We start from the raw sequence: 26833 nt of genomic DNA, 5'->3' as shown, positions 1-26833 counted from the left end.
TCAGAATGCAGCATTTTGCAGTTGCAGTCTACAACATTGGTACAAATTATGTGGTTTCAAGAAGGATTAAGGGTATACTGACCCATGGTCATTCACGGACCTAGCGATGCTGGGTCACTCAATTGGTTACTTTTGGACGAGACTTTTACCGAATATCAGCATACGACTGTCTGAAGCGACAAGCTTCAATAACATGAGGTCAAACCCTTTTGTTCCACCTTTGAACACCAACTGACGCAACCGGGAAGCCTTACCGCATCGGCGAACCGTGATTCCCACAACATCTTCAATGGAATGCCGCCGCCCACAAGGAAGTCACGTGTGTACACCGCGTACAGCAATGCGGTAGCGACAGGTCACATGGTCCCATGTCTTATCAGCAAGTCGTCGTCACAGATCCGCGCTTGTCACTCCTGCAAACAACCACTACTGGCGAAACGAAATCGGACGTTCTTGCGACTTGTTACCATTTCTTCAACCAGCGCACAACTCCGAAGTAATGTAATTAATTGTTTTCACTTTCCCAACTCTGCCGTGTTCTTCGCCGTCCAAATTGAAAGCGTCTCATTACTGTTCATAAGCTCCACGGAACAAAACCGTGCGGGCGCGACAAGTCGTCCGTAACTGTTGTCGCGTACGACCGAGCATTCCACGTAGACGACGACGACAAAATGCAACTAACACGATTTGTGCAAAATGACCAGCGACGACGGCGACCGAGGCCCCGCCGAAGACCTACAAGTTCAAGCTGCAGTGCAAAGTTCCGCGAACGCAACTCGATTAGCGCAGCAACTCCACGCGGGCAATCCCTGGGAAATGATTTATTGGACAGCTGCAACGCTTCCGACCGCCGTTCCGTTGTTCCGCTGGACGCAGCTTCTGAAAAGGTTGTAATCGTGTTTGACCTAGATACCGAGCGTTGACACGCTCGGAAAACGGATTTGTGTGTACTCGCGCGACGAAATGTGAGTCAACAGCGGGCGAGGAGGTTGGTGGTTTGTTGACACTTGGGTGCGTGGTAGCTCACCAGTGTGGAATGTCACTAAATCAGAACTACCTACTGTGCTGCTCGACGAAGTGGTGTGGGTGTCGCGTAATCCGTAAGCGAGCTTCGAAACTGGACGTGTCAACAAACCGACAGTCATTGTTGAACATTAGGCTATTAATCAGGTATTATGGTCATTAGTATGTACAACGCGTTGCGGGGTCATGAGCGGACCTTTCAATACGGCGGCGATCACACGTACCGAATTTTAATGTTGATATTGAAGATCATCCGCTTAGATACCATCTGAAACCTAAAAGCTAGACAGGTGCGTTCGGGTCACCAGCGGACCTCGCAACGCTGGATCGCGGAATCGACTTTACGAAGTTACGATTTATCACGAACTTCAGAATGCGTTACGGTGAAGTTACTGAAGAAATCTGGATCAAAATTGATGCTTCTGAGGGCCGCATATCGAACTCCCAACTATTTGGGTCACTGGTGAGCCCATTAGAAAAGATTCATTTGAAGAATTTTTTGGTAAAAAAAGCTCAATTCAGAGTCAGACTGAAAATCTACGCCACTAATAAATATTTTCGTGTTTTAAATCATTTTAAACTTCTCAGGGAGTTTGGGTCTTTAGCGGACCTCGCAACGCTGGATCGCTGAATCGACTTTTCAAAGCTGCGATTTGTCACGAACTTCAGACTACGTTACAGTGAAGTCGCTGAACAAATCTAGATAAAAATGTATGCTTCTGAGGGCTGTGTGTTGGGCTTCAATTGATGGGTCACTAGCGAACCCAAAATACAGGTTCTATTTGAAATAAATTTAGAATGCAAATAAGTCACTATTATCATACTTCATCCAAGTCAGAATCAAAATCTACTCCTCTTATAAGTATTTGCACGTTTTTTAAACCATTGGTAACTCTTCAGGGAGTTCGGGTCACTAGTGAACCTCGCAATGCTGGATCGCGGAATCGACTTTTCGAAGCTGCGATTTGTCACGAACTTTAGAATGCGATACGGTGAATTCGCTGAACAAACCTGGATAGAAATTAATGCTACTGAAGGCCGTATCTCGGACTCCCAATTATGGGTCACTTGCGTACCCTTAGTTGGAAATGATTCAATTAAAAAGATTTTTGGTTTAAAAATGTTATCAAACACTAGTGCGATTCGGAATCAAACTAAAAATCTACGCTCCTTAGATATGTATGCGACTCTTAAAACATTAGGTTACTTTGAATGGAGTTAGGGTCACCAGCGGACCTTCAAATGCTGGGTCGTTTGGAAGGACATTCGAAGGTGTAGTTTTTGACGAACTTCAGAATGCAGATCACTGAAGTTACTGAAAGTTTCCGACAAGTTACAAGTTACAACCGCTTTCCAGCCAACTCCCAATGGGAGTGACACTCCACAAATTTCCCCTGCCCAAAAGTAACCACTTTCAACAGAGTACCCACTAACCCAATTGGTTCCAGCAATCGCAACTTTCGGATCGCGGTTTTCCCCGGCGCACAGCCAATCAAATAGTCCACAACGGAAATCAACCGGGGCCGATTGATTTGCGCCGTGCACGACATCTCCGATCGCTACCTCCCGGGCTGGCAGCAGCTGCCACAATTATCCAAATTTAATTGTAGTAAAGATCTTTGGGGGTAATCCACCTGCAAATACGATTTGAAGAGCAGCTTGTACTACCGGAAAACGGTAAAAGGCATCTGATTTACGATGATCTGATTTACGATATCGACTAACTTTTCGGAGTTGCTCAATTTATTTGGTGAACTGTAAAATCTACCCAATCTACCATCTTAACGAGGACCGATGAACAGTTTCTGAGTAGAGATTTGAACTGGAGGCAAGTTTTCAAAAATCATCGATGGATTTAAGCCCTATTACAATTCTGACTAAATTGCTTGGAAAGTTTCTGTAATTTTACGTTGTAAATATACCTCTTTTTTATGTATTTTTTTAAACTTATTTTAGCTCAATAATGTAGTTTTGAACTGTTTCAGATACAAACCAATTATAAATATGTTATAAGAAAATATGTCTTATATATGTAATTTTACATCAAAAACATTGTAAAATTACATCACCATCACCAGTCTTTACATAATTTCATGTGTAATTGCAAACTTAACACAAAAAATAGGTTAAGTTATATCGAGAGAGGTGAATTAACACCTTCAATTTTTGTCCTTTCAAATATACGATTTTAATGGTGAAAATAAAGCAAAAAAATTGGCTTATAACAAAACCTGAGTGTGACTTTAACTGCATTTTTTTGCTGCCAATTTTCTAGTAATAGGTCCGAGCACTTTTCTCATCATCATCAAGCAAAACACAGTTCAAAGCTGACAGCTGCCAGTGCTGCTGCTGCTGCTGTTTGGTTATGCATTTTTCTGTAATGACTTCTCGTGTGGCCACTTTTCTTGCACCAAGAGGATGGGAAGAGATGGCACCGTTTTTCGCCAATTCCTCCCGACCCGGTCGTCCCAAATACAGACTGTAGCTCTCCAAACGACGGCACCGTTATGAATTGGCTAATTCATTTTTCCACGCTCGGCCGGCAAAGAAAAACATAAAACGCGAGCTTTGAGACACTTGAGAGCTTGGAGAGCTGTTTGTTGTTACGGCTTTGAGGTTAGGGTTTTGTTGTTCGCGGCTGATCCAATTTGGGGCGATTTTGAACGAGCCGGTGGAGTCTGCTTGAACGAGTTCGAGCGTGGCCGGATTTGGCAACGTCTGCGTCTAAGCAACTGTCTTAACAATTATGAAAATGTGACAAATTTGCAGCGAGAGAGCAGGTGCGACAACTTGTCAGCGCTGTCAGTGCGATGACAGTTTTGAATTGTAATTAGTTTTGGCCAATTTGTCGTTAAAACAAAACATTTGTAAATTTTACAATTTTTTTTAGTTTAAATTATTGTGGTCTTTTGGTTTCTCACCATAAACTTTATTGATGTTCTGGCAACCCTGTCTTAAGCAATAATTACTTAATCAAAATATAATCTATTTTTCAAGTCAGTTTATGTGACAATGACTCAGAAATCTTTCCAGAATCTTCTCAGAAGTATTTTTACGAAACTTATTACATCAATTTATCAAAATTGTTGATACAAATATTGGCGTTCTGGCAACCCTGACTTGAGCTAAGAATTCTTAGAAAAAATGTATACCATTTGTCTAAGTCAAATTATGTAATTAAAAATATTTTTGTAAGACTTTTCAGACGAGTTTTACCTTTTCATGATCTGGCAACCCTGCCAGATAATAATGATACCATAGTGAAATTCAAATAATATCTGTAAAAATTCGGAAATAAAATAACAATAAATTTTTTTCTTACATTATGAGACTGCGTTCGGTTTTTCCAATATGGATGATAACATCATGATCCATATTGTCATTCTGGCAACACTGTTTAAAGCATTGAGCACTTTTAAAAATACTTTATACTTTAAAAGAAGATTTCAATTATTTAGAGAGCAAATGCTGCTTTTTCAACAAATTTTTGATCTTTAAAAAGCATTGGAAAGAAGAACTCTTAAAATTCCAGAAAATTTATGGGTTGGAAGTTTTACTTGTTTAATGTGACTTTGCCAATGTTTTTAAGAATGAAAATTTTTTAGGGGTCAACTTTGGCTGTGTTTTATACTAACATTTCCTAAATTTTAAGTAAAATGAAGTATGCAGTAATTTTCTTGTGTCCCAGACTATGCCTCTACGCATTTATTTACAATTTAAATGATAATGGTGCCATTTTATAGCAGAAAATGTGAAAAACAAGCAAAAAATTGAAAAAGTGGCTATAAAAACATGAAAAAAATAGATAGGCAAAATGTAATGATAGGAGGTGGTAGAATAGGCCAAATACTAGCAAAAACAAACATAAACTAAACAAGATAAATGCAAATTAAAATGCTAAAAATTAAACAAGAAAAACATAAAACAAGAGACGTTATGTTTTTTGTAGAACAAAAGTTGCTCAAAATGACCTCCTGAACAAGGGAAAAATAAAAAAATAAAAAATAAAATTGGGCAGTAGAGGGTTAATCAGTGAAAAAATGTGAAAATGCGGCCAGATGTTTTGCAACTCATCTCAATAGGAAATTAAAACTTGTTCAACCCCTCGAAAGAAAAATCTTTCAAAATTCGTTTAGTTTGGCTCACCTCTGCAGAATGATTTGCAAAGTTCGGCCACAATTTTCGCGCCATAATGCTAAATAAAATCGATTTTCTTCAATCAAAGCAAAAATTCGAAAAATGATGACTGGCAACAAAAAATACTAAAAATCAGGAAGTGCGGCCTTTCCTTGACAGCCCCAAACCGACCGACGACCAGATTATCTACTTCAAAGGTGGATTAGAATGCATCAAGTTGATTTAATCAGTCGTGGTTTTTCACAGCAATAAAACCGCGACACTAAAAGGTGGTCATTAAAACATGCTTTGTTGTTGTTGTTGTTTTTTTAAGGGGGGGACCATTATCAGGCCAATTTTTCAACTTCTTGGTCGGTTAAAATGTCACAAAATTGTCAAATATCACATTTTGCACTTGTTTTGTGTCGCGGCGGGTTATTTTAGACGTGATTTATTTCTCTCACTTGAGAAAGTGAGCAAAAATACTAAATACTGAAATCAACTTTTTAGTAGAGTGTAACCAAGCAGTTTTTTTTCGTTCACAGTTTGTTAGGACATTTTGAAAAGTTACCTTACAATTTAAGGGGGTATCAAAGTTTGTTTGGTATTTTTTAAGGATAAAGTTTTTATTTAAACTATTAATAGCACGTAAATATTGCGAACGTTGACCGCGCTAAAAGTCACCTCGCATAAAATTGTGAATGAAAACGCGTTCGCTTCTGACGTTTGTGCTTTGGCTGTGATGTCATGAGAAGTCATAAAATGCCGCGTCGCGCTGACTTTTGTTTTGTTTGGCGAGCGAAAATAAGAGCAACAAAAACGAACTCTTGTTTATCCACTTCGATGTGAGTGTGGTTGTGCTAGCCACACGAGAGCAGACTGTTTTTGCTTTGTGTGTTCAAGCTCGACATACATACATCATCCGGTCAACAGTGAGAGATAACAATTCGGAAAGAATTTCGAGTAAAAGTAAGTGCGTTGAAACGATAAAAAAGTGGGAAGGTCGTTGCGTTTCTTTTTAAGCCATCGCACAACGCACACACGTTGAATTTCCGACGATCCACCACAGACAAACGGCATTCCGATTTCTCTAATCTTATCGCGTACACCTACCATACCAACACACACGGGTGAGGCGGTCGTCGAAATTTCTTCGTGATTAATGGCTATTGTTAGCTGCGGCTGCGGTAGCTTCACGAAGGTACATCTCAACGATCTGTAGGTGTGTTGGTAAGATGTTTTGTACCGAATGGTGCACGAAAATTGCAGTGCCAGCAAAAATGCGGTTATTCTGGAGCAACATTTTAAAAGGATGCTTAAGCGAGACATCAGATAACTGTTGAGCAATTCTCCCAGTATTCAGCTTTTTTTTATTTTTTTATTTGGATGAAACTTTATGTGCACTTATTCTATGACCAAAGAATTTTGCAACATTAGTTCGTCCAAACAAGTTTTCATTCAATTTTAGCTGCTATCCATACACAAATGCATTAAAATATTCAAAAAACTGTATCTTGAGAACGGATTTTCTGATCGATTCAGTGTCTTCGGCAAATTGTAGGTATTGCTAGGACATCTCAGAAAAATAATTACACTCTTGAAATAAAAATTACCCCCCACGAATTGAAAGTTTTAACACAAAAAAAATATTGCCCAAAAAACCATGGAAAAGAGTCGAAATAAATATTTTTACTTTATGTGTCCATTTATCCATTTCTAAAAATCATGAATTTTCGAGACTTTGTATCTTGCAAATTGATTTCCTGATTGATTTGACAAATTCTTCACAATTACATTTAGGGCTTTTTTTTTTTTTTTTTTTTTTTGGGAGGGTGGTCCAGCCGCACATCGTTGATGTTGAAACCTCTAAACTGGGCCCTCGTCCTGTCACGTCCGTCAGTAGTCTTGTCGTACATTACAACTAGAATCAGATCTGCCAATGAATTAGTACACTTCGACCAAATAAACACTGACGCTGTATGGATCTGACTCTAGAATAAATGCACAGTTGTGTGTTATTCATAAGTCCAAAATGTTCAATTATTCATATAAGTCCAAATTTTCATTTGCGGATAACTACCTAACTTGAATTGAATACAAGATTTAAAGCAACCTATCCGAAAGCTACTCTTATCTCAAATCCCCGACATTTTAATTATTAACCAAAAAAAACTTTCTTTTAAAACCTGTCTGGCTTCTTTAAAAAAACAAAAAACAAAAAAAAATAACAGTTGATATTTTACAAGTCGTGAATTGAAAAAGAGACGACCATTTGTTCGTCAGAATTCCAGTAGATCCTCGATTCGCAACAATGGTCGATACAATCATAATCCGACAACCGTTAGTTCAGCAGATCAACGAATTTAGTCCGATATCATTTCACTATTGATTGATCGAGACTCTATGGAAATTTTGACAAATCAGAATGGTTTTTATGCTACTTGAATGAAAATCACCGATTCTGATAGAATTACTAAATTCACTGTTACTAATTTTGTCCCTAAATAACTAAAGGCAAAGTATAAAAAGTTGATATTTATAGTTAAAATCCTAAATTCTACAAACACTATTTTTTAAACCCGCATCCTAACTTGACACCCACATTAAGATAGGGAAAAATCACATATGTAGCGGTTCATTGTACAAATGTGATATTTCCACTATCAGAGAACCTCCTTGTCTCGATGACAGCTTACCGGCCATCGATTAAGCCCTGAGACTACGCCAAAGTGGGTTCTCGCAGCATAAAGTGGTGTCCATGTGTAAAAATGGAAGCTTCAGCAATATACTGAACACTTCGATTTTAATTCCACATCGAATCAAATCATACTCTTTGCCAAACAAGCATCAAACCTATGACACTCATTATGACAAAGCCCAGGGAATTACATTTAGGGCTTTCCAGAAAAAATAACTAGAATAGAAAATTGTATTCATTACTTTAAAATTACTTTTCGTGAAAATACTTAAAATCGATTTCTCAAAAATTTTATCATTATTTTGTATAACCTTTTTAAGCACAGAAAATTATGTTTTAAAATATAGATCGATAGATTTTAATGTTAAAAATAATCAAAATACAAAACAACAAGAAAAAACTTGGGAGCAATTCTCTCCGGGATCAGCCGATTTCATGAAATTTCAATATAAATATTTTTTCTCAATAATCGAAAAGGAAACATTTTGCGTTAAAGATTCATCCATTCTCATTTTCATACCGTTTTGGCAGCTGTAAAGATTCGAAAATCTGTACCTCAAGAGTTTCGGTTCGATTTGGTATGTCCAGCAAAAACGTATGTTTTGATGTGGACTATTCATTAAAAAAAAACGAAATCGGTCTTTTTTTCTCTGATTTCAATTTTTGTATTTTTTAATCCCACTGAAACTTTTTTGGTGCCTTCGGTATGCCCAAAGAAGCCACTTTGCATCATTAGTTTGTCCACAGAATTTTCCATAAAAATTTGGCAGCTGTCCATACAACAATGGTGTATGAAAATTCAAAAATCTGTATCTTTTGAAGGAATTTTTTGATCGATTTGGTGTCTTGGGCAAAGTTGTAGGTATGGATAAGGACTACACTGAAAAAAAAATGATACACGGTAAATTTTTTTTTGGTGATTATTAATTTAATTTTTTGTCACTAAAACTTGATTTGCAAAAAAAAACACTTTTTTAAATTTGTTTCTATTTTTTTATATGTTTTAGGGGACAAAAAAGCCAACTTTTCAGAGATTTCCAGGTTGTGCAAAAAATCTTTGACCGAGTTATGAATTTTTGAATCAATACTATTTTTTTCAAAAAATGGAAATATTGGTCGCAAAAAAATTTCAACTTCATTTTTCGATATAGAATCCAATTTGCAATTGCATTTTTTTAAACTAGTGCCCATGTTTGCCCACTTTTGAAAAAAATATTTTTTGAAGAGCCGAGATAATTCTCTACATTTTGCTTTTCTGATTTTGGTTGTTACGAACCTTAGATGCTGAAATATTGCCTTGCAAAGATTTAAAAATGGGAAAATTGATGTTTTTTAAATATCACCCAAATAAACCACCACTTTCTAATGTTTGAATATCTCAGCAACAAATGGTCCGATTTTCAATGTTAAAATATGAAACATTCGTGAAATTTTCCGATCCTTTCGAAAACAATTTTTTCATTTTTTTTTTAATCAAGACTAAAAATTCAAAAGGGACAAACATGCAATGTTACGCCCTTTTGAAATGTTATCAAAAATGTAAAAATTCAGTATTGATTCAAAAATTCATAACTAGGTCAAAGAATTTTCGCCCGTTCTGGAAATTTCTGAAAATTTGACATTTGATGTCCCCAAAAACGTATCAATAAAAAAAGTATTTTTTGCAAATCAAGTTTTAGTGACAAAAAGTGAAATTAAAAATCATTAACGAGGGGATAGGGGGCAGCCATGTTGGCTTCGGTCGCGTTGTTTGTTGCCGCGAATATTTCGGTCGATTTTGTGGTGTTTTTTAATGTTTTTGGACTCAGAACGTGTTGCATTCCGTAGAATTAGTGGTGGTCCATCGGGGGATAGTGAAATGTTTTAAGAATATTCGGTTTTGAAGTGTTTTTCAACCATTTTATGTTTGGTTTTGGTTTCGTTTCCAAAGCAAGACGTCGAGAGGAAGAGAGAGCCGCATTGTGGTATTGGTGCTCATTTGGTACGACGATGACCACGACCAGCGACCGTGGTGTTAGTGGCCAATGCTTTCGTTGTGTGTGTGTGCTGAAGGTCGACCACAGGATTTTGGGAGCTGTTCCATGCTGCGGTGCGGTGACGTGGCTGTGCTGCGTTGCTGGTTGATGTGTGAGGGCTCGTTCCTCCAACGGCGGAACCTGCTAGCACTTGGATTTGGTCGGCGCATGGAGAACTCGGTGAGCTCGTTCTGATTTCTCGCTTACTTTTTCAAAGTGTCCTCTGTACATGGGAGGCCCATGGCGCATTGGTTGTTTTGAAAAAGTAATCTAGATTTTATGATGGTGTGTTGGTTTTTATCTGTTTTTAAGTGTAGTGTGAATGCGAATATGAGAGCGAGAGAGTTTGGTTGGTTGAATCTTTACTGTCACTTGACTAGATCATTGTTTTTTCGTTGTGGCAAGGTTGGCTTGGTTCAAAACTTGCATACAACATTTTACTTTAATGTGCACTGGTAAAATAAATGATTATGATTTAATGAAAACCAGTTGATTTAATCAAATTTCAATGCTGAAATTATTTAACTATAATTTATTATCAATATTTATCTCAGTTTTGTGGAAAAGTTTAAACGCTTTTTATTAGCTAATTTACAAATTGAATTGAATTAGCTTTCAAAATGATTCATTAATTTATGAGGAATGGTGTGATTGTGTTATACAACAGCTGAAATTTTCAGAAATTGGGGAAAGAAAATCTTCAATTGATATACAAATGGAAGCGTATCTCGTTCGAATCTGATAAATTGTATAGGTCGTTGAACCGGAATTCAAAAATAAGAGTTAGTAGAATCGGTTAATAATTAATGTGAAAATACTTAACACGACACGCGTCACGTTTTAATTTTATTTTTTTTATTTTGTATTCATAACTTCATCGTTTCCGTTAACTAAAAAATGAATCGTATTGGATGATTGAAATTAAGGCACATGGATCTAATCTTTCCACAGCCGGCTGTCTAAGATTAGATTTCAAACAAATATTCGCGTCGGGATTAAAATATAAAATACATGGAAATAATAATAACACTTTCTCAGCAGCAGCATCCAACTGCTTGCTTTGAGAATAAATTTTCAATCCTGTTAAAATAATAAAACTTCATTTAATCTAAACGGGAATTGGCTCAACAGCAGCATCCGATTGCTTGCCTTGAGATTAAAAATATAACAGTTAACTTCATTTATGCCAATGGTCGTATCGCTTGCTTAGGGCGAATCCCAGACCTTTACCCATCACAACTACCAACTCCACGCGACACTTACGCATCCTTGTTGTTTAAATTCGATTAAATTTGATCAAACGATCAGTTTGATCGAGTTCCACAATAAGGTTGGGAAAAAGAGCCTGCGGTTTCGCTACCTTTTTCTAAGTAAGTTCAGCATCAACACTTCCCGTGCTCCTAATCCTTATTCCTCTCCCGGTGAATGGTGGAGATGGGAGCGGCCGGCAATGGATGGCTTTCATGGTGCTACCTGTCCTGTTCTGGTAGAATTGGTTTTAATTCCCTCTAATCAATTTCTAAGCAGCCGGAGCTAGACAATTATCACACATACATGACGAAATCCAGTCTGCAACCCGCTAAGATCACCATCTCCATGCGAATGCGAATGCGAATGCGAATGCGAAAAAGTGAAATTAAAAATCATTAACATTTTTTTACCGTGTATCATTTTTTTTCAGTGTAGTCCTCATCCATACCTACAACTTTGCCAAAGACACCAAATCGATCAAAAAAATGCTTCAAAAGATACAATTTTTTTCAATTTCCATAAATCATTTGTAAATTTGTATAATGATGCAAAATGGCTTCTTTGGGCATACCGAAGGCACCAAAAAAGTTTCAGTCGGATTAAAAAACAAAAAGGAATGGGCGAAATCTCAGAGAATTGCTCAAATATAACACAAAAATCAACAAACTTTTTTTAAACAACGGTTTTTACAAAAGTTTAATTTCCAAAAAGCATATTTTTCATTTTAACGGTACACATCAACCATAGCTTTTGCACCCAGATTTCTGTTACATACATTTTAGTATCTTCAATACTACGGGAACTATTGATATATTTTTTTATTCATCCCCTAAATTACTGTTTTCGTAGTTATTTACAACAAAGTTTGACTATTTTTACTATTAGATTCTTGCAGGATTGGGTCCGTAAGTTTGACAGTTTTGGAATAAGAAGACAACAACTTCCTTGGTTGCTGTGCACCCTTAAAAAAAATCACAATGTCTAAGGAGACCAAGTGAAGTAAATAAAAAAACAAGAATCAAAATATTGGAAATTAAATAAATGTAGCACGACAAAATTCCTATTTTTTTTTTAAAGAAACATCTAATTTGCAAAAAATAGATCAAAACAGGTACTTTTTGTTTTAATCAAATACTCCGTTTAAAAAAAAGCAATTTAATTGATAATTGTATGTCAAATGAACAAAAATTAGTGTTGCTAGTTCTTTGCATAAATTTTGAAACACTTTGAACAATCAGAAAATTTTAGTTTTTTTAATTTCAACTTTTTACTATGCTACTCTCAGCAACTATTGGTCAAATCTTTAAGTCCAGATATTATAATTGTGGAGAGTTTTCTCAGAAATTTGAAAATAAAAATGCTTTATGAAATGGATTATCATGGACGCTCTTTTAAAAAAATAAAAAATAAAGCATTTTTACCAGAAACTAACCTTTGAAGGGCCAATGTTGGAATCTAATCGTAGATTTGATTGTAAATTGATTTTTCAATTACACGAATCAGCTCAAATTTCCAAAAAATCAGCTTTCGGTCGATTCCGTTTTAAAATATCAATCTTTCCGACGCTAATACAAACAATCCTCACAATAAGCCGTGTCTGCATTTCTGTGTGTATTCACAAAAAAAACAACAAATCACTCACACATCGCCACACTTTCACTTTCGCCGCTGCACCAGCTGGCCCGAACACATCTGAGTCGGCTGATGTTTTTTTTTTCGGGGATTTTCCGATAAGGAAGCCCCGAGATTCGGCTCGTCTCTCGGATATGGCAATTTAGTCGCGGGGTTTTTTTTTCATCTTGCTTTTCTTTTTGTGAGGGGGTTTGGCTAGGGCTGTTACGTGAATTCGTGGTGTGATAAGTGCATCGAAAGGGAGGGGTTAGGCATTTAAGGGTTGCACAATGACGTGAAATTCGGTGTGAGTGCCGCCCTTCGAAAAGTCACTGAACGTGTTTTTTTTTGTTTGTTTTCGGTAGAAAGGAAAAGTTGTGCTGCATTTTTGGGTAATGACTCGAAAATGTCAGCGGTGATCTAACCAAGAAGATTCATTATCGGTGTGCGATAAGATATACGTGGATTTATCGAAAACGATAATGTCATGATGAATCGATTCGTCATAGCGGGCGGGAAAGAAATCATTTCCTGTTTTGATGTTTTTCGTTGATTAAAATTGGTCAACATTTCGGTGATTTCTTGTCTAGTGTTATAATTAACTTTTTTTATAACTATCTTGCAGCGTGATTTAAAAATAAACGTGACTTAAGCCAACTAAACTGAACTCAAACTGTTTCTATCCTGATATCTTATCTTCACTGAAGACCCATAAACCTTTTGAAAAGGCACTCTTCTCTCGGCGTTCACCCTCGCTGAAACCGACCTCTGAATGGGTGCACTGCAATTCTAGAACCGTTTGGCACAGACCATAAATCATCCACTCATATTTGAGCACGTCCATTTTTTGTTGCTTGCAGAGCACCAGGAATTGTTCGAAACCAGGTACTGCGAAAATTTGAGCAAGATATAAGAAGAAGTCGGTTTGCAGCTGTCCCAGGTCTTCAATAGGTGGCGTAGGTATCGCGCTTCAAATGGAGTCACGCTCTAGATAGTGAAACAAAAAATACTTCCAATAATGGCAAACTCTTTGCCACAGCTAAAACAAAAACAAAAGAGCAACAATAAGAGTCTACGAGTGAGCATGCACGGAAGCGTGACCAAGAATTGCAAATTGACAAAAGTCCCACAACTTTAATCAACCTCCTCAAAGAGGAGGTATGCAAAAGAGGAGCCACCCTATCCAACGTGGTTGACAAGTGGCTCCCGCAGTTGAGTTCATCTTGAGTTGTAAACTAATTAATTCATTAAAAGCTGTACACAATTATCGCTGCAAACGATTAGGACGAGTTACGTCAACCTAGCTGCCAGTAGACGACCTTCACTATGGTCACCCAACCGGACTTGAGCAGATAACGCTTCGCTTAGATACTTGGGGGAAGTAACCCTTGGTAGATCAAAGCGTACAGCTTGGCACTGAATCTCCAGAATAGTTTGCATACCCGGGCAGACGGCAATAACGAAATACATGCCATTTCAATAACAAATACTGTTAAAATAACAGAAAATGTTATGGAATCTTCATGAAAAATCCATTTTTGAATAAGAGTTTAATAACAGTTAATATTATCATAAAAAAATTGTTATTGGTCTGATATTGGTTGAAAGCAAAAACAACTTTGAAATAACATTTTTTGTTATGGAGGAATACCTCCAACTGTTATTGGGATGATCGGATTAGTTGTTAAAATAACAAAGATTTGTTCGAAGAATAACTAAAAATGTTATTAGTCTGTTATTACAATAACAATCCAATAACAAAAAATTCATAACGACGAATAACAAATCTTGTTATAAAGAACATAAAATGTTATTGGCCTAGTATTTTCAAATATCAAAAAATGTAATTCCCAAGTTATTTCCGTCTGCTCGGGTAATTGTGGTTAAAAGAGTACAGGACTAACATTCCTACCCTTTTGACGAGCTGAAATCCTCATAGAAAGACAACTTTGGTCCAGCTGGGTTACTCTCTGAGCAGTCCCGGCCATCGATTGATTAATGTTTAATTTATGCGCAGCATAGCTAATGCTTCCTCTCTGACTTCGAGCACCCGGGTGATTCAATCGACGTTGAAGAACAGTAAAAAAAGTGCACCCCGCAATGTCACCAGAGTCGCGAGAGACCCGCCAAAGTCTGGTGAACCCGAGAGTCGGCCGAGATTGTCGTGCGCGCTTCGTCATCGGCTGTCGTGTAGTGTGCAGCAGCGTCAAGGAAATCGTGGTCGTGAACTTGATCTTCGGTGAAGCCGTTGCGCGGCGTCAGGACTTGAGTCCGGGGAGAATCGAGGGGGGGCAAGTTGACTGTTTTTATCAGCATGTGCTCGCGTGAGCAGCTCAGCAAATGGGGAGTTGTTGTGGTTTTATGCAAATCCAAAGGGGGGTACGACAAATCCTGAACACGACCGGCTTCGAGTGAGCGTTTAGCTTAGATTGATCTCGATTAAGTGGTGGTAGTTAGGGGGGAGGGGTGTGGGGGGAAGAGAGGTTGTTAAACTGTGAGGTAAGCAAATCAGTTCAGCGATTACGAGAGTGTGTGTGTGTTTTGAGCATAGTTCATTGCCGGAGGCGTCGGCTAATAGGGTTCGTTGTGCAATGAGTAATGAACTTCAGCGAATGTTTTTGAGAATTTGTAGGGTCTCTACAACTTCAGTGGAGTCTATTATGATATTCGTGAAAATATCAAGTTTGTATGATTGGTTTGACAATCCAGCGTTGCAAGGTCCGATCGATAGTTTTTAATTGCATCGAAAAATGTTTTACTGAAATTTCTACCCAAAAGCGTCTGTGCAGTCATGTCTATACATAGAACGTCTAACTATTACTAGCCCGTATAGGAAACAACCATATGAGTACTATTAACCATGTGGTTATTGATCTTTTCCCGGATAAAAAATTACCATTTGATTACCATATTGGATCATACGATGACACTTTGAGAAATGGTAACTATTTGTGAAATCGTTTTTCAATTTCCCAAAATTAAAATTTAACTATATTAAACTATTTGTGAACTGTTTGATTTAAGGTTACTTTTTGCCAAATAGTACTTAAACCATTTATTTACCATACAACAAACAGTTTTTTGACGAAAATAGTACTGAGTTTTTTAAGGTTACCATTGCTAACCACCCTTATGCCAGATGGTTAAACCATTTGTGAGATAGTAAAAATTCATGCCAACCATATAAATACCATTTCTAAAATAGTAGTCAAACATTTTTGGAAATGGTAGTAACAATATAGTTTAAATTCAATTACCATATGAAAAAAAGTTTTTATATGGTACTTTTTTATGCGGGTTGGAAATAGTTTCAATTCTTGGGATAAGACTATAAATACGCGTCAACAATACAATTAGTTTACAATATGTTTAATAGTAGTGCCGATTTGACGTAAACTAAGATAACTATATGTTTTATAGTATTCATTTGGTTCTTGTCTATTCGGGTTGAATATAAAAATCTATAAACACAAACTCAACCTTTCCTTCCACAAGGTCAACCGACCTCCTAAATCAGTATTCCGCGATAGTTTTTAATCCCAAGGGGCAACCCTCTTCTCAACTGCCAGAGCAATCGCAAGTTTGTCTTAATTTTATAGCCGACCCCACAGTAAAAGCTACAGTGAGTTATTATCTGAACAACACAGTCGAGGTACAACGGCCAGATTAGCTGTACGGACAACCCCTCTCTGCGTTTCAACCGGAGCCAAAACGACCACTTTATGGGGACAATTTTATGCTCAAGCACTAAACGGATGGGTTCAAAAGCTGGGATGGGAAGCTTGCAAATACTTAAAAATCCTAACAGTAACCTTCGTTTACCCTTTTTTGAAAGTCCGCCAAGCTAAGGCCAAAAAACTTGTATCAAAATCTTTCCATCTCTCGAAGGTCACTATTTCGACGCTTTCGTGCTATCTTGTCGCACGTCGCTTTACGACTTTCCGCGTTGTAATGTTTGACCTTGAATGAACAAAAAATAGAGTACGTAATGTAAACAATAACAAAAGCATTTTGTTTGGCTGACTCCCGAGTTATAATTACAAATGTTTACGGTGGTCGGGCATGCACGTGTGTCAAACGTGTTCTGACCTGAAATCCCTTTGGCCAGTTGTCGCATTAACAACAATTTTCAGGGTGTTTCAAGATAGCACGACAAGATTGAAACTTCTTAAATATGAAAAGTGACAACAATGCACGAAGTTTTTTCGGTTTTTATCGAATATCTCAGGATTGAAATTGAATTTTGAGGATCTGTGAAGGTCAAAAGGTGAGACATTGTAAGCTGCACAAAATGGCGTTCTCAACTAAATTTGGACCAAAATGCACGTACGACAAGCTAGCACGACGGCGACGAAATGAAGGTAGGTCTAGGAGGTCATTTTTCGAGTGATTTTATAGCCTTTCCTCAGTAAAGTGAGGAAGGCAAAAATACTAAAATTCAATTCAATTCAATTAGTTTTTATTAGTAAATAATCAATTCACAATTTCGTAATTCTTATAACCTAATAGAGTTTTGGAGTTCCTTTCAACTATGATTTGAACTATAATTCATTTTGATGTAATTGGATATTCTAACAATGGATTTGGCAAGAGAAGGAAAAATTAAAAAAAAACCTTCTAGATTTACTAAGGAAAAGGATAGAAATAGAAAAGCTTAAAACTAAATCACAGTATGTTTTGTCCATTGACGTCGAAAACTTTGCTACACAAGGCAGCTTATCCATTGTAGATGTACTTCATCATCAGCTCACTGAGCGCTTGGAATTGTTCTGCCTTGTTCCGGCAGGCACGGAAGCGCGTGAGCATCTCTCCAGCAAGAGCGAAAAACTCGGGAAGCGTGAAGAGGTCATCTCCGGTGACGTCTGCTTGTCCCGGTGAAGTACCGCTCCCAGAAGCGGCTACTCTAGCGTACGAACCTCCCCAACCGGGAGGGAACGCTGGGTTGGTCGATGGAACCGCTCCGCCGCCAGCTGCTGCAGCGTTCGAGCTCGATGTCTTTGGAGGTTGGCGGGACGCTGGCGCTTTCTTCTTCTTGTCCTGCTCCTCGAGGTACTTTTTCCGCGCGGCACAGCCACGGAAATTCGCCGTGTGGTTTCCACCACAGTTCGCACACTTGACGCGCGCTTTGTGCTGCTGGGCGTTTTCCCCCAGCTGGTCTTTCCGCGGAAGATTGCACCTTTCGGTGAAGTGGGTCTCACCGCACTTTACGCACCGGGGTGGAAGGTTGCAATTTCTGGATCCGTGTCCGAATTTCTGACAGCGGTGGCATTGAGCTGCGTCGGCCGGATTCTTCGTATAGAATCGCCACGTCACAAAGAAGCCGTCCAGTGCTTTGATCCGCCGTAGGTCCTGGATTTTGACGGACCCGCGATCGAAGTACAGGAGGTACAAGGTGTACGTACCTGTCACCGTAGTCGATTTTGAGAGCACCTTTATCTCTCGAGGCTTTACCTTGACGCCCGTCAGGTGTTCTTCCAGGTCGGAGATCGGGCGGTCCGGATATCCCTGAAGGACGATCTTCACTGGGACCTTCTCTGCAGGATCAAATGTGAAGAATTTGAAGTTTCGCAACTTCAACTTCTTCACCACCAAGTCGAAATGCAGCTTCTTGTGGGTAATCACTTGCACAGAAGTTTTGCTGATTTTGAGACAATATTGGAGTCCTTCAAGCAACTCGTCAACATCGTCAGCCAACGTATCCAAAACAAAAATTGGAGGTGGTCGTCGTTCCTTCGGAGAGTTACCGTTTTTCTGCTTTCCTTGCTTGCGCGCAAGTTCATCATCGTCATCGTCGTCGCCAGCATTGCTGCTGTCACTGTCGGTGTTGTTTTCATCTCCACTCAGCATCTCAAATTCGTTGCTGGTGGGAACGTTGGAAGTGGTTGTTGTCGTAGTGCTGGTGGACTGCTTCTGCTGCTGCTGGCCAGAAGTGCTTCCGGATGCCCGGGTCGATTGTCTCGTCCGTACTGGGGACTCACGTGGACGGTATGACACGTGTAAAAACGATGGATCGGTGACGTCACTGGGCACGCTCCCGTGCGCGATGGCGGTCGATGCGGCGTTGGTGTGTTTACCTTTCTGCACTCTGCCGGTAGATGAGCTTCGTGGGTTTTTCGAGGCGAATACTTTATGAAAATCATACCTGTCAAAATTCCTAGCCTCAAAATTTTGTCGCGAGTTGCTTTTCTCCTCTATTGGTATCAATAAGTGTATCAAACGATTCGAAATTTTGCATGTATTTTAACTGTTTTCGAGTTTTCTGAATGAAATATTTTTTTTTGCAAAATACCGTATTTTCTCGAAAATACTCAAATTTTGAAATTTCGCAATAAGGGTATCGAAAGATTCGAAATTATGAATGTTTTTAACTGTTTAATAGTTTTTTGAATGAAATACTTAAATTTTCACAAAATACCGTATTATTTCGAAAATACTCAAATTTTTATAATTCACAATATGTGTATCAAACGGTTCGAAATTTTGAATGTATTTTAACTGTTTTAGAATTTTGGATTAAATACTCAAATTTTCACAAAATACCGTATTTTCTCGAAAATACTACATTTTTTTAATTCGCAATATTCTAGGCAATATTAGTATCAAACGATTCGAAATTTTAAATGTATTTTAACTGTTTCAGAGATTTTTGAATGCAATGCTCAAATGTTTACAAAATACCGTATTTTCTCGAAAATACTAAAAATTTTATGATTTGCAATATGGTTAACAAACGATTCGAAATTTTGCATGTATTTTAACTGTTTTAGAGTTTTTTGAATGAGAAGCAGGTAAAATTTAGTTTCGTTGATACTCATATTGGAAATGAAAATTTAAGTACTTTCGAAAAAATACGGTATTTTGTGAAAAATTGAGAATTTCATTTTAAAAAAACTCTAAAACAGTAAAAATGCGTGCAAAATTTCGAATCGTTTGATACCCATATTGCGAATTATAAAATTTTTAGTATTTTCGAGAAAACAACAACCTTGGTTTTTATCGAATATCTCAGGATTGAAATTGAATTGAGCTGCACACAAATTGGCGTTCTTAACTCAAATTGGACCAACATGCACGTGCGACAAGATAGCACGCCAGCGACGATTTGATTTCCTTCCGGAAGTCTCGCTCCGCAACTGTTACTCGAAAAAAAAGAGCCCAATCATAAACGGTTCACGATCAACGAAATCTTCTTTTTTTTCTCGATGATGATTATTACTGCGCGAGCGCGAAGGCCTCACTCTTTAAGACTGACGAGCATAAGAAGGAGGAAAATAATAAAGTAAAGATTTGGAGAAAGCCCCCTCGAAAAAGCAATTGACACAGTAAGAAAATCAAAGATTTTTTTTTTTGCAAAATATCGATTGTGATTAAATTTGGATATTGAAACTTAAGATTTAAACAATTTTCTGCTTTATTTTGTAACATGATATTTTTTTTAACTGTGCTCTTTGCCACCAACTGACAGCTGAACCGGAGAGAAAATGGTCAGCTCTTTGAAACGGTATGCTTCGGTAATTGTTGTGCGGTTTGTGCGTACCTACTTTTAACGAAAATGATAACGATTTTAACCGAAGTCAAAAAAAGTAAACTGACAAAAACATTGTTCTGATCGAGATTCGAACCGAAACTTTCAGATTACTGGAGTGTCTCTTTGCCACTGTGCCACGAGAACTTTATAGCAGCGTAGGGGCAAACTTGTAAGTCTGTGTTGGTGAAGTGGTCTAACGTACACGCTGACGGCAAATAAGCCGCAAATCGGAGGCACGATTAGAGAAAAGCGTTCGCTGTCAAAAATCTCTGTTTTGGGTGTAGCTTCAAAATTCGCCCCAATCAAATGCACATAAATAAGTAAACAAAATAAATCATCTGTTACTCAACAAATAGACGTCATACAAACACGGCAATCGTTAACCATTAAGTTTTCGTTGTTAAAAACTAGAGAAGGAAAAATGTCTGACCGCGGCCAAGCTCGACTAAGCTTCGGCTAAGTCGGGGGGCCACCAATTAACTTTTGATAAGCATTACTGCGCGTCGTGAAAGTGGGCTTGTTTGACTTTTTAACCAGTTTATTTTTAGGTTTTGAAGTTGTCGCGTTGTGTACTTTTTAAACGCGTGCGTTTTCTCAAGGACGAATGAACGCGATTGTTATGGGTGCATTTGTGCACTTTGAAGTTACTTATTCATGAGTCTTTGTTCGTTTGCCGTTTTGATTTACTCTACTCGCAATCGCGAGACCAATTCGTGGCGTGCCGCCCTTAGAAGAAGAAACTTCCTCGTATCGTGATGGCCACTGGCGAGGCTCGCCAGGAAATTGATTCTCTTCCGAGCCGTTCTCTCGATACCTCATTTAGTAAAACCGCGCACATTTTAATCGCTTTCATTAACAATCTGGCGTAGTTTTAAAAAGAAAGGAAAATTCACCGCCGCGCGGTGGATTAAATTTTATTGAGCCGTAAGCAAACACGCGAGCGAAGCCATGAATCGACTTCGAAACTGATGACCGATGAGAACCCGGAGGCAAGGGTTTTGTGCCGTATAGTGTTCAATCACTGTTTTGAAGTGAAATTTGTAACGAATTAAGGCACCGCGCTGCGGCATTGTTGTGCAATTAGTTCTGCTCGGGGCTTCGTTTGAAGTCGGTTTGCGGGATATTGAGGAAGAATTGTTTTATTTTAACGGGCTTTTGTCGTTGAGTTAAGTTGTTCAACATTGTAGTTAACAAACCATACACACGGTATGTTGATGACTAGGCTTAATGATTTTTCACGCTTAAAAATTGCAAATTTCACGGGGACCATAATTTCAAAACACAAAATTTCACAAAAATTTCGAGGAGCGTGAAAAATGTTAAAATAACCCTTAAAAACTTATGTCACAAAAACTACTTTTCATGTTTCATTATAAATTAATCTTCAATAATCTAAAACAAAACTTTACTGAAAAAAAAACTTTTTCTGATTTCCAACATTCACGTGTCTTAAGGAATGCTCTATATATATTTTGGAACGAAATGTAGAGCATACGTATTCTCATTTACTGAACTGCTTTTTATTATTCGACTAACAGAGCTTAAACAAAATCCCTGGTTTGCATCTATTTTATCTTTAACATTTTATTGAATTTCATATCAGATTGAATTAATTTGAATTTTCTGCGACATTTTGCACAGGTAACAATTTTTTTTTTATTTTAATCACACTTTTCAAAAACTAAATTAAAAATCAAAAGGCAAAATTAATTTAATCAGTAACGAAATCTCCAAAATTTTATTCAAAATCAGAACAGCAAACAAAAAAAGTGGTATTTTTTAACATCAACGTGAAGCAATGCACCCAAATAAACAAATATCGTTTAAATTAAACAGGACTCAGAAAAATCTTAAATTTCCAAAATCAAATCAATTCAATTTAAATAAATCTGTACAACCATTCAAAAATTTATCACAATATATTTGTTTAGGCAATTTTAACTAGTTTTGGTTGAAAATGTCAACATTTGTTAAAATTTAAACTTTTTGGTATGAGAATAACTGGAATCAAAAAGTTGAAGTTATCTTCCTTGTGATATTTTGATGATTCCGAGAATATGTTTTTTACTTTGAGTGATTTTTGTTAACATGATTTATGTATTCGCAGCATTCACTTCTCAGTAAATGTTGTCACAATTTATGTTAATTTGCTAACAATTTTTTAAATGGTTCATAGCACAGTTTTCCATTAAAAACTAATGAAATTCACTGAAAAAGTCTTTATAGATGAAATATTTATTATAATATTATTTCAAAGAGTTGATTTGAGAAAATTGATAAATTTCACGGGATTTCACGAAAATCTTCGAATTTCACGAATTTCACGCTGTCCGCGAAATCGTAAAAAATTCACTAACCTTATACGATGACTATACAATGTTTCGAATTTAAAAAATCGAGTCGAGGTAGACTTCTCGTTTCACCTTAAGATTATGATTTTCCATATAAGTTCCACAGGGTGACCCCTCAAATCCCATTTTCAAATTCCTGACTTTTTCCCGACTTTTTTCCAGACTTTTCCAGAATGCTCAAATAATACGCATTTCTTATCTAAAGAAGGATTTCAAACAAAAAACTTTCTATAAGAAAAGTCAATATGAACCACCGAAAAAAAAATTAATGAATTTAAAAATAATCCAAATAAAGGCATTTTTTGTAAAAACAGAAACTAAACAACAATTTAAAAAACTTCAAAATGGAATTTAATTATTATGATTCAGAGTAGAAACACAAAAAAATAGTCTTTGAAAAAACTATCTAAAGTTCAACAATACTTATAACTTCCATGTTATTTTTTAAATTGGCAAAAGTATAGTTTTAGATACTTCGTTTCATCTGGAAATGACAAAAAGTCAAAGAACTTAAAATATCGTTCCTATTTTTTAAACTTCATCATCATTTTTAATCAAAGAATGATTAAAACATAATTCAAAGGACTTAGAAAAATGTCAAGGAATTTATAATATTTTTTCTTGCCAAGTTCCCTTTTAAATTTTGTAATTTTTGATATTGTTTTTTTAATTAATGTTAATTTATCTAGTGGTCAGTATTTAACTGTTTTTTTTTCTATGAACATTCAGTTTGATATGATTTTGTGTTTTACCACTTATTTTACACAGCAAAAAATCCGATAGTAAAATCGAATGCAAAAGCATGCACATCACCTTCGTCAAAAATAAACACTTAATATTACACACTGCATGTACAATTTTTGCAAACACAAAAAAAAAAAGTTGCAACCGACGGGATTCAAACCCAGCACCAACAGTAAGGGCTGGCGCCTTAGCCCACTCGACCATCAGACCGATAAAAAGCTGAAAGCATAAACGCATATATGAGCTTGACATTTCGGTCAAGTAGGTTTCCCATACTGATGGGCTACATATTTCAGGGTGTAAAATCACATAAAATTGCATAAAATAATGTAATATTTATGTAACACCCAGGCCTTTACACGCAGCTGGATTACTACTTTTTTAGCTGTGTAAGCAAAATGTTTGAAGAGACATTTTTTTAACTGTTTTGCAATAACTCTAAATTTCTTGGATTGTTTTTTTTTTGCACTTTCAAAATTTTCGTAAAAAAAGTATTTCAATTTTGGATTTTATTCGATATTTAAGTTTTCCGAAAACTGAAAATCAAGCTTTATGTATAGTAGGTAATTTACCCATACTCTTAAAAAAAGTTTAAAGGCATTTGAAAAAAAAAACATATTTTTAATCACTTAATGAATTTAGTTAACAATTAAAAATATTTACCAAAAAAACCATTGCCAAACTCAAACTGGAATCTGTTTTCAAATATTCAATCTAAGTGACAAAATGAAATAGAATCATAACTTTAAGCTGGCCATTAGGCTCTATTTTTATATTAGTTATTCATTCATTCATTCATTCATTCATCTTGTTTGAAAAACAAAAATTAATAGAGATCATATGATTCATGAAAAATATTATGAAGATCTGTGTCAAAGACTCCAATATTAATTGAGATTTTGAATGTTTTAAACAGCTTTTCCATACTCAAATCTATTGAAATAGTGGAAAGAACCTTAAATTTAAAGTAAGTTACTAAAGCAGAATTGAGCGAATTTAATTTGAAAATTATTCAAGAGTTAAAAAATAATGTTCAAACAAGTATGCTTAGAATTCCCGACTTTTCCCGACTTTTTGACAAAAAATCATAAATTGGGTCCTAAAATGAAGCTTAGATTGCTGATATTATTGTTTACAGCGATAAAGCTTATTTTTCTGAGTACAATGACCCTTTGTACGACCACAAAGAGTTTAAAATGGATTTTTAAATCAATTTTGAAAAATTAACCTCGCGGTCCTTCTTGACAGAAAAGCTCCTACTTGACAGCTCGTTCCAAGGGGACCATAGTTGATCCATCGAAAAAATGTTGTCTTGTCAATATTTTTTTTGCATTAAAATGAAAAAAAGTGATCAGAAATGGTTTTTAATCGTGTTTTTTACCGTTGTACATAAAAATTGACATAGGGCTTTAGTACCCAATTCCCGACTTTTCCCCGATTTTTGGCGGATTTTGGCGAATTCCCGATTTTCCGATTTCCCGACTTGAGTGGCCACCTTGGATCCAAATCTGAAAAAAAACCCCGCCTCAACTCACCTTAAACACCTCGGAGAAGAACCCGGCGCCGATCTTCTCGCGGTGGAAGTCATCCAGACAGTAGAGCGCCGAAACGGCCGTCCGCAGCGCCCGACAGGACGGCCCCGTCACCGACCGGTCCGAACAGCCGCTCCGGTTCAGTGGCGGCCCGGGCCCCGTGTGCTGTCCCACGTTCATCGTTATCAGCTCACAATCACTGGCACCTCCTTCGGCGATTGCAGAACTACCACCACTTTTGCCTTCCGAACGATTGCCGACTTCACCAACACTACCGCGGGACAGAATTTGGCCGCGACCTTGCCGGGTTGTTGCACTTGACGACGACCCGCGAACAGGCGCTCATAACCTCACGAGCAAACCCCGTTTTCCGATTCGTGGTCGGTTCTGTTCCAGCAGCTCAACAGGTCTACCGCAAAACACTTCCTCGAAACTTTCCTCGAAGTGCGCGCGCGTTGATATCGGGGTTCACTTTCCGCCAAACTTCCTGACCCTTTTACGCTCCCTTTGGCGGCTTAGAACACGTTTTGTTGTTCCAAATGCACTGCTTCCCCTTATCGACACTTGACACTTGACAGTGCGGCTTTTGTGTACTTCTTCGACAGTTGCTCTGGCCCCAAACTGTGGGAAATTCACTCGCACTGCAAAAACACACTCACATCCACTGCTTGGCTCAATCGATTGTCACTGACGTTCTGTGGCGCGGTCTGAAATTTGAGAAAAAGAAGAAGCAATGAAAAAAAAACAATCAATCTTATCTTGTTGAGTCCTATAATAACCCCCACACTTCAAAAGCGCTCGAAGCAGCCTATCAAACAACTTTGATCTTCGATTTAATAATTGCACCCATACACATTTATTTTTTTCGCGATAAATGTTTGCACGAGGACACCTGCGTCAATGTGCGCACGTTGCAATCAGCACTCCCAGCGAGATAAGAAAAGATAACTGTTGAAGGTAAATATTTAAGTATGATTGGGGATTGATTTGTTGGCTTGCAGGGAAGGGGCTTGCATCAAAGTATTTAATTGGAACGAATCCATCATTTCGGGGGAGGGAATCTCATAAGATAACGATTTAATCACTCAAGATAGTCAATAAGTTTTAAGGTATTATGCAGTCGGTTTATTAACCTTTTAAAATATTTTGTACTCATCAATTTTAGCACAAATCTAACCAAACACGTTGAAGTGTGAAAAATGAAAATAAAAAAGAAGATTTTTAACTGAATTTTTCATTTTTTCTTAGTTTTCCGTATTTAAAAAAATATTCTTAGGAAAAATGCAATTTTTACTTATAATTCAAAGATTCACCTTCAAGTAAACATAATGGCTCAGCATCAAAAAATGATTTGGGGTCGTACATAAACCACGTGTATAAACAAAATAATGAATCTTTGTCCTTGAATTCCCTATTTCAAAAGTAGTCATTTCGCGTCATTCGTTTTTCTATGCAAGTCTCCATAAAATTTTTGGGGCTGGTCATACAAATTGGATGTGTAAATATATGAAATTTTATTTCTTGAGAAGGGATTTTCTGGTCGATTTGGTTTCTTTGACAATGTAGTAGGTTATGAGTAGGGCTAGAGATTTTTCACGGCAAAAAAAATGAAATTACGCAGCATGCCAATTTCAAAACATTGGAATTTCACGGCAATTTCGCAGTACTCAAAAATCTGCCAACATTTTCGCAAAATTGTATTATTTAAGAGTAGTTGTGTACAGGAAAGATACTGAAAAAGTAAGCAGTTGTTGAAGATACAAATATTATCCCCTGACACAAAGTTTTAAAGACAGTAAAAAAATGTGAGCTCAATTTCATGAAATTTTGCAGACTTTTTACTATATCAATTTACGATTCAACCATCCCAATTTTACTGTTATTTTTAAATTTAATTTGCTAAAATATCTTTAGACAAAGTGCATCCTTCAATATAAATAAAAAATAATCACAATTATTCGATA

General features: G+C 37.1%; 1 protein-coding gene across 1 annotated transcript in view; it reads right to left on the bottom strand.

Moving 5' to 3' along the window:
• The window catches only part of LOC120417843 (probable serine/threonine-protein kinase roco5), a 184977-nt gene that overhangs the window by 141970 nt on the left and 16174 nt on the right, over positions 1-26833 (bottom strand). The window contains exon 2 of the mRNA XM_039580063.2: positions 24873-25576. Coding sequence (XP_039435997.1) covers positions 24873-25049 — 177 coding nt within the window. The 5' untranslated portion in view covers positions 25050-25576. The remainder of the gene's footprint in view (positions 1-24872; positions 25577-26833) is intronic.

This window comes from Culex pipiens, chromosome 1, assembly GCF_016801865.2.
Source record: "Culex pipiens pallens isolate TS chromosome 1, TS_CPP_V2, whole genome shotgun sequence".
NCBI lineage: Eukaryota > Metazoa > Arthropoda > Insecta > Diptera > Culicidae > Culex > Culex pipiens.
The sequence above is the reverse complement of the archived record's forward strand: the minus strand, read 5'-3'. Positions and strand labels throughout refer to the sequence as shown.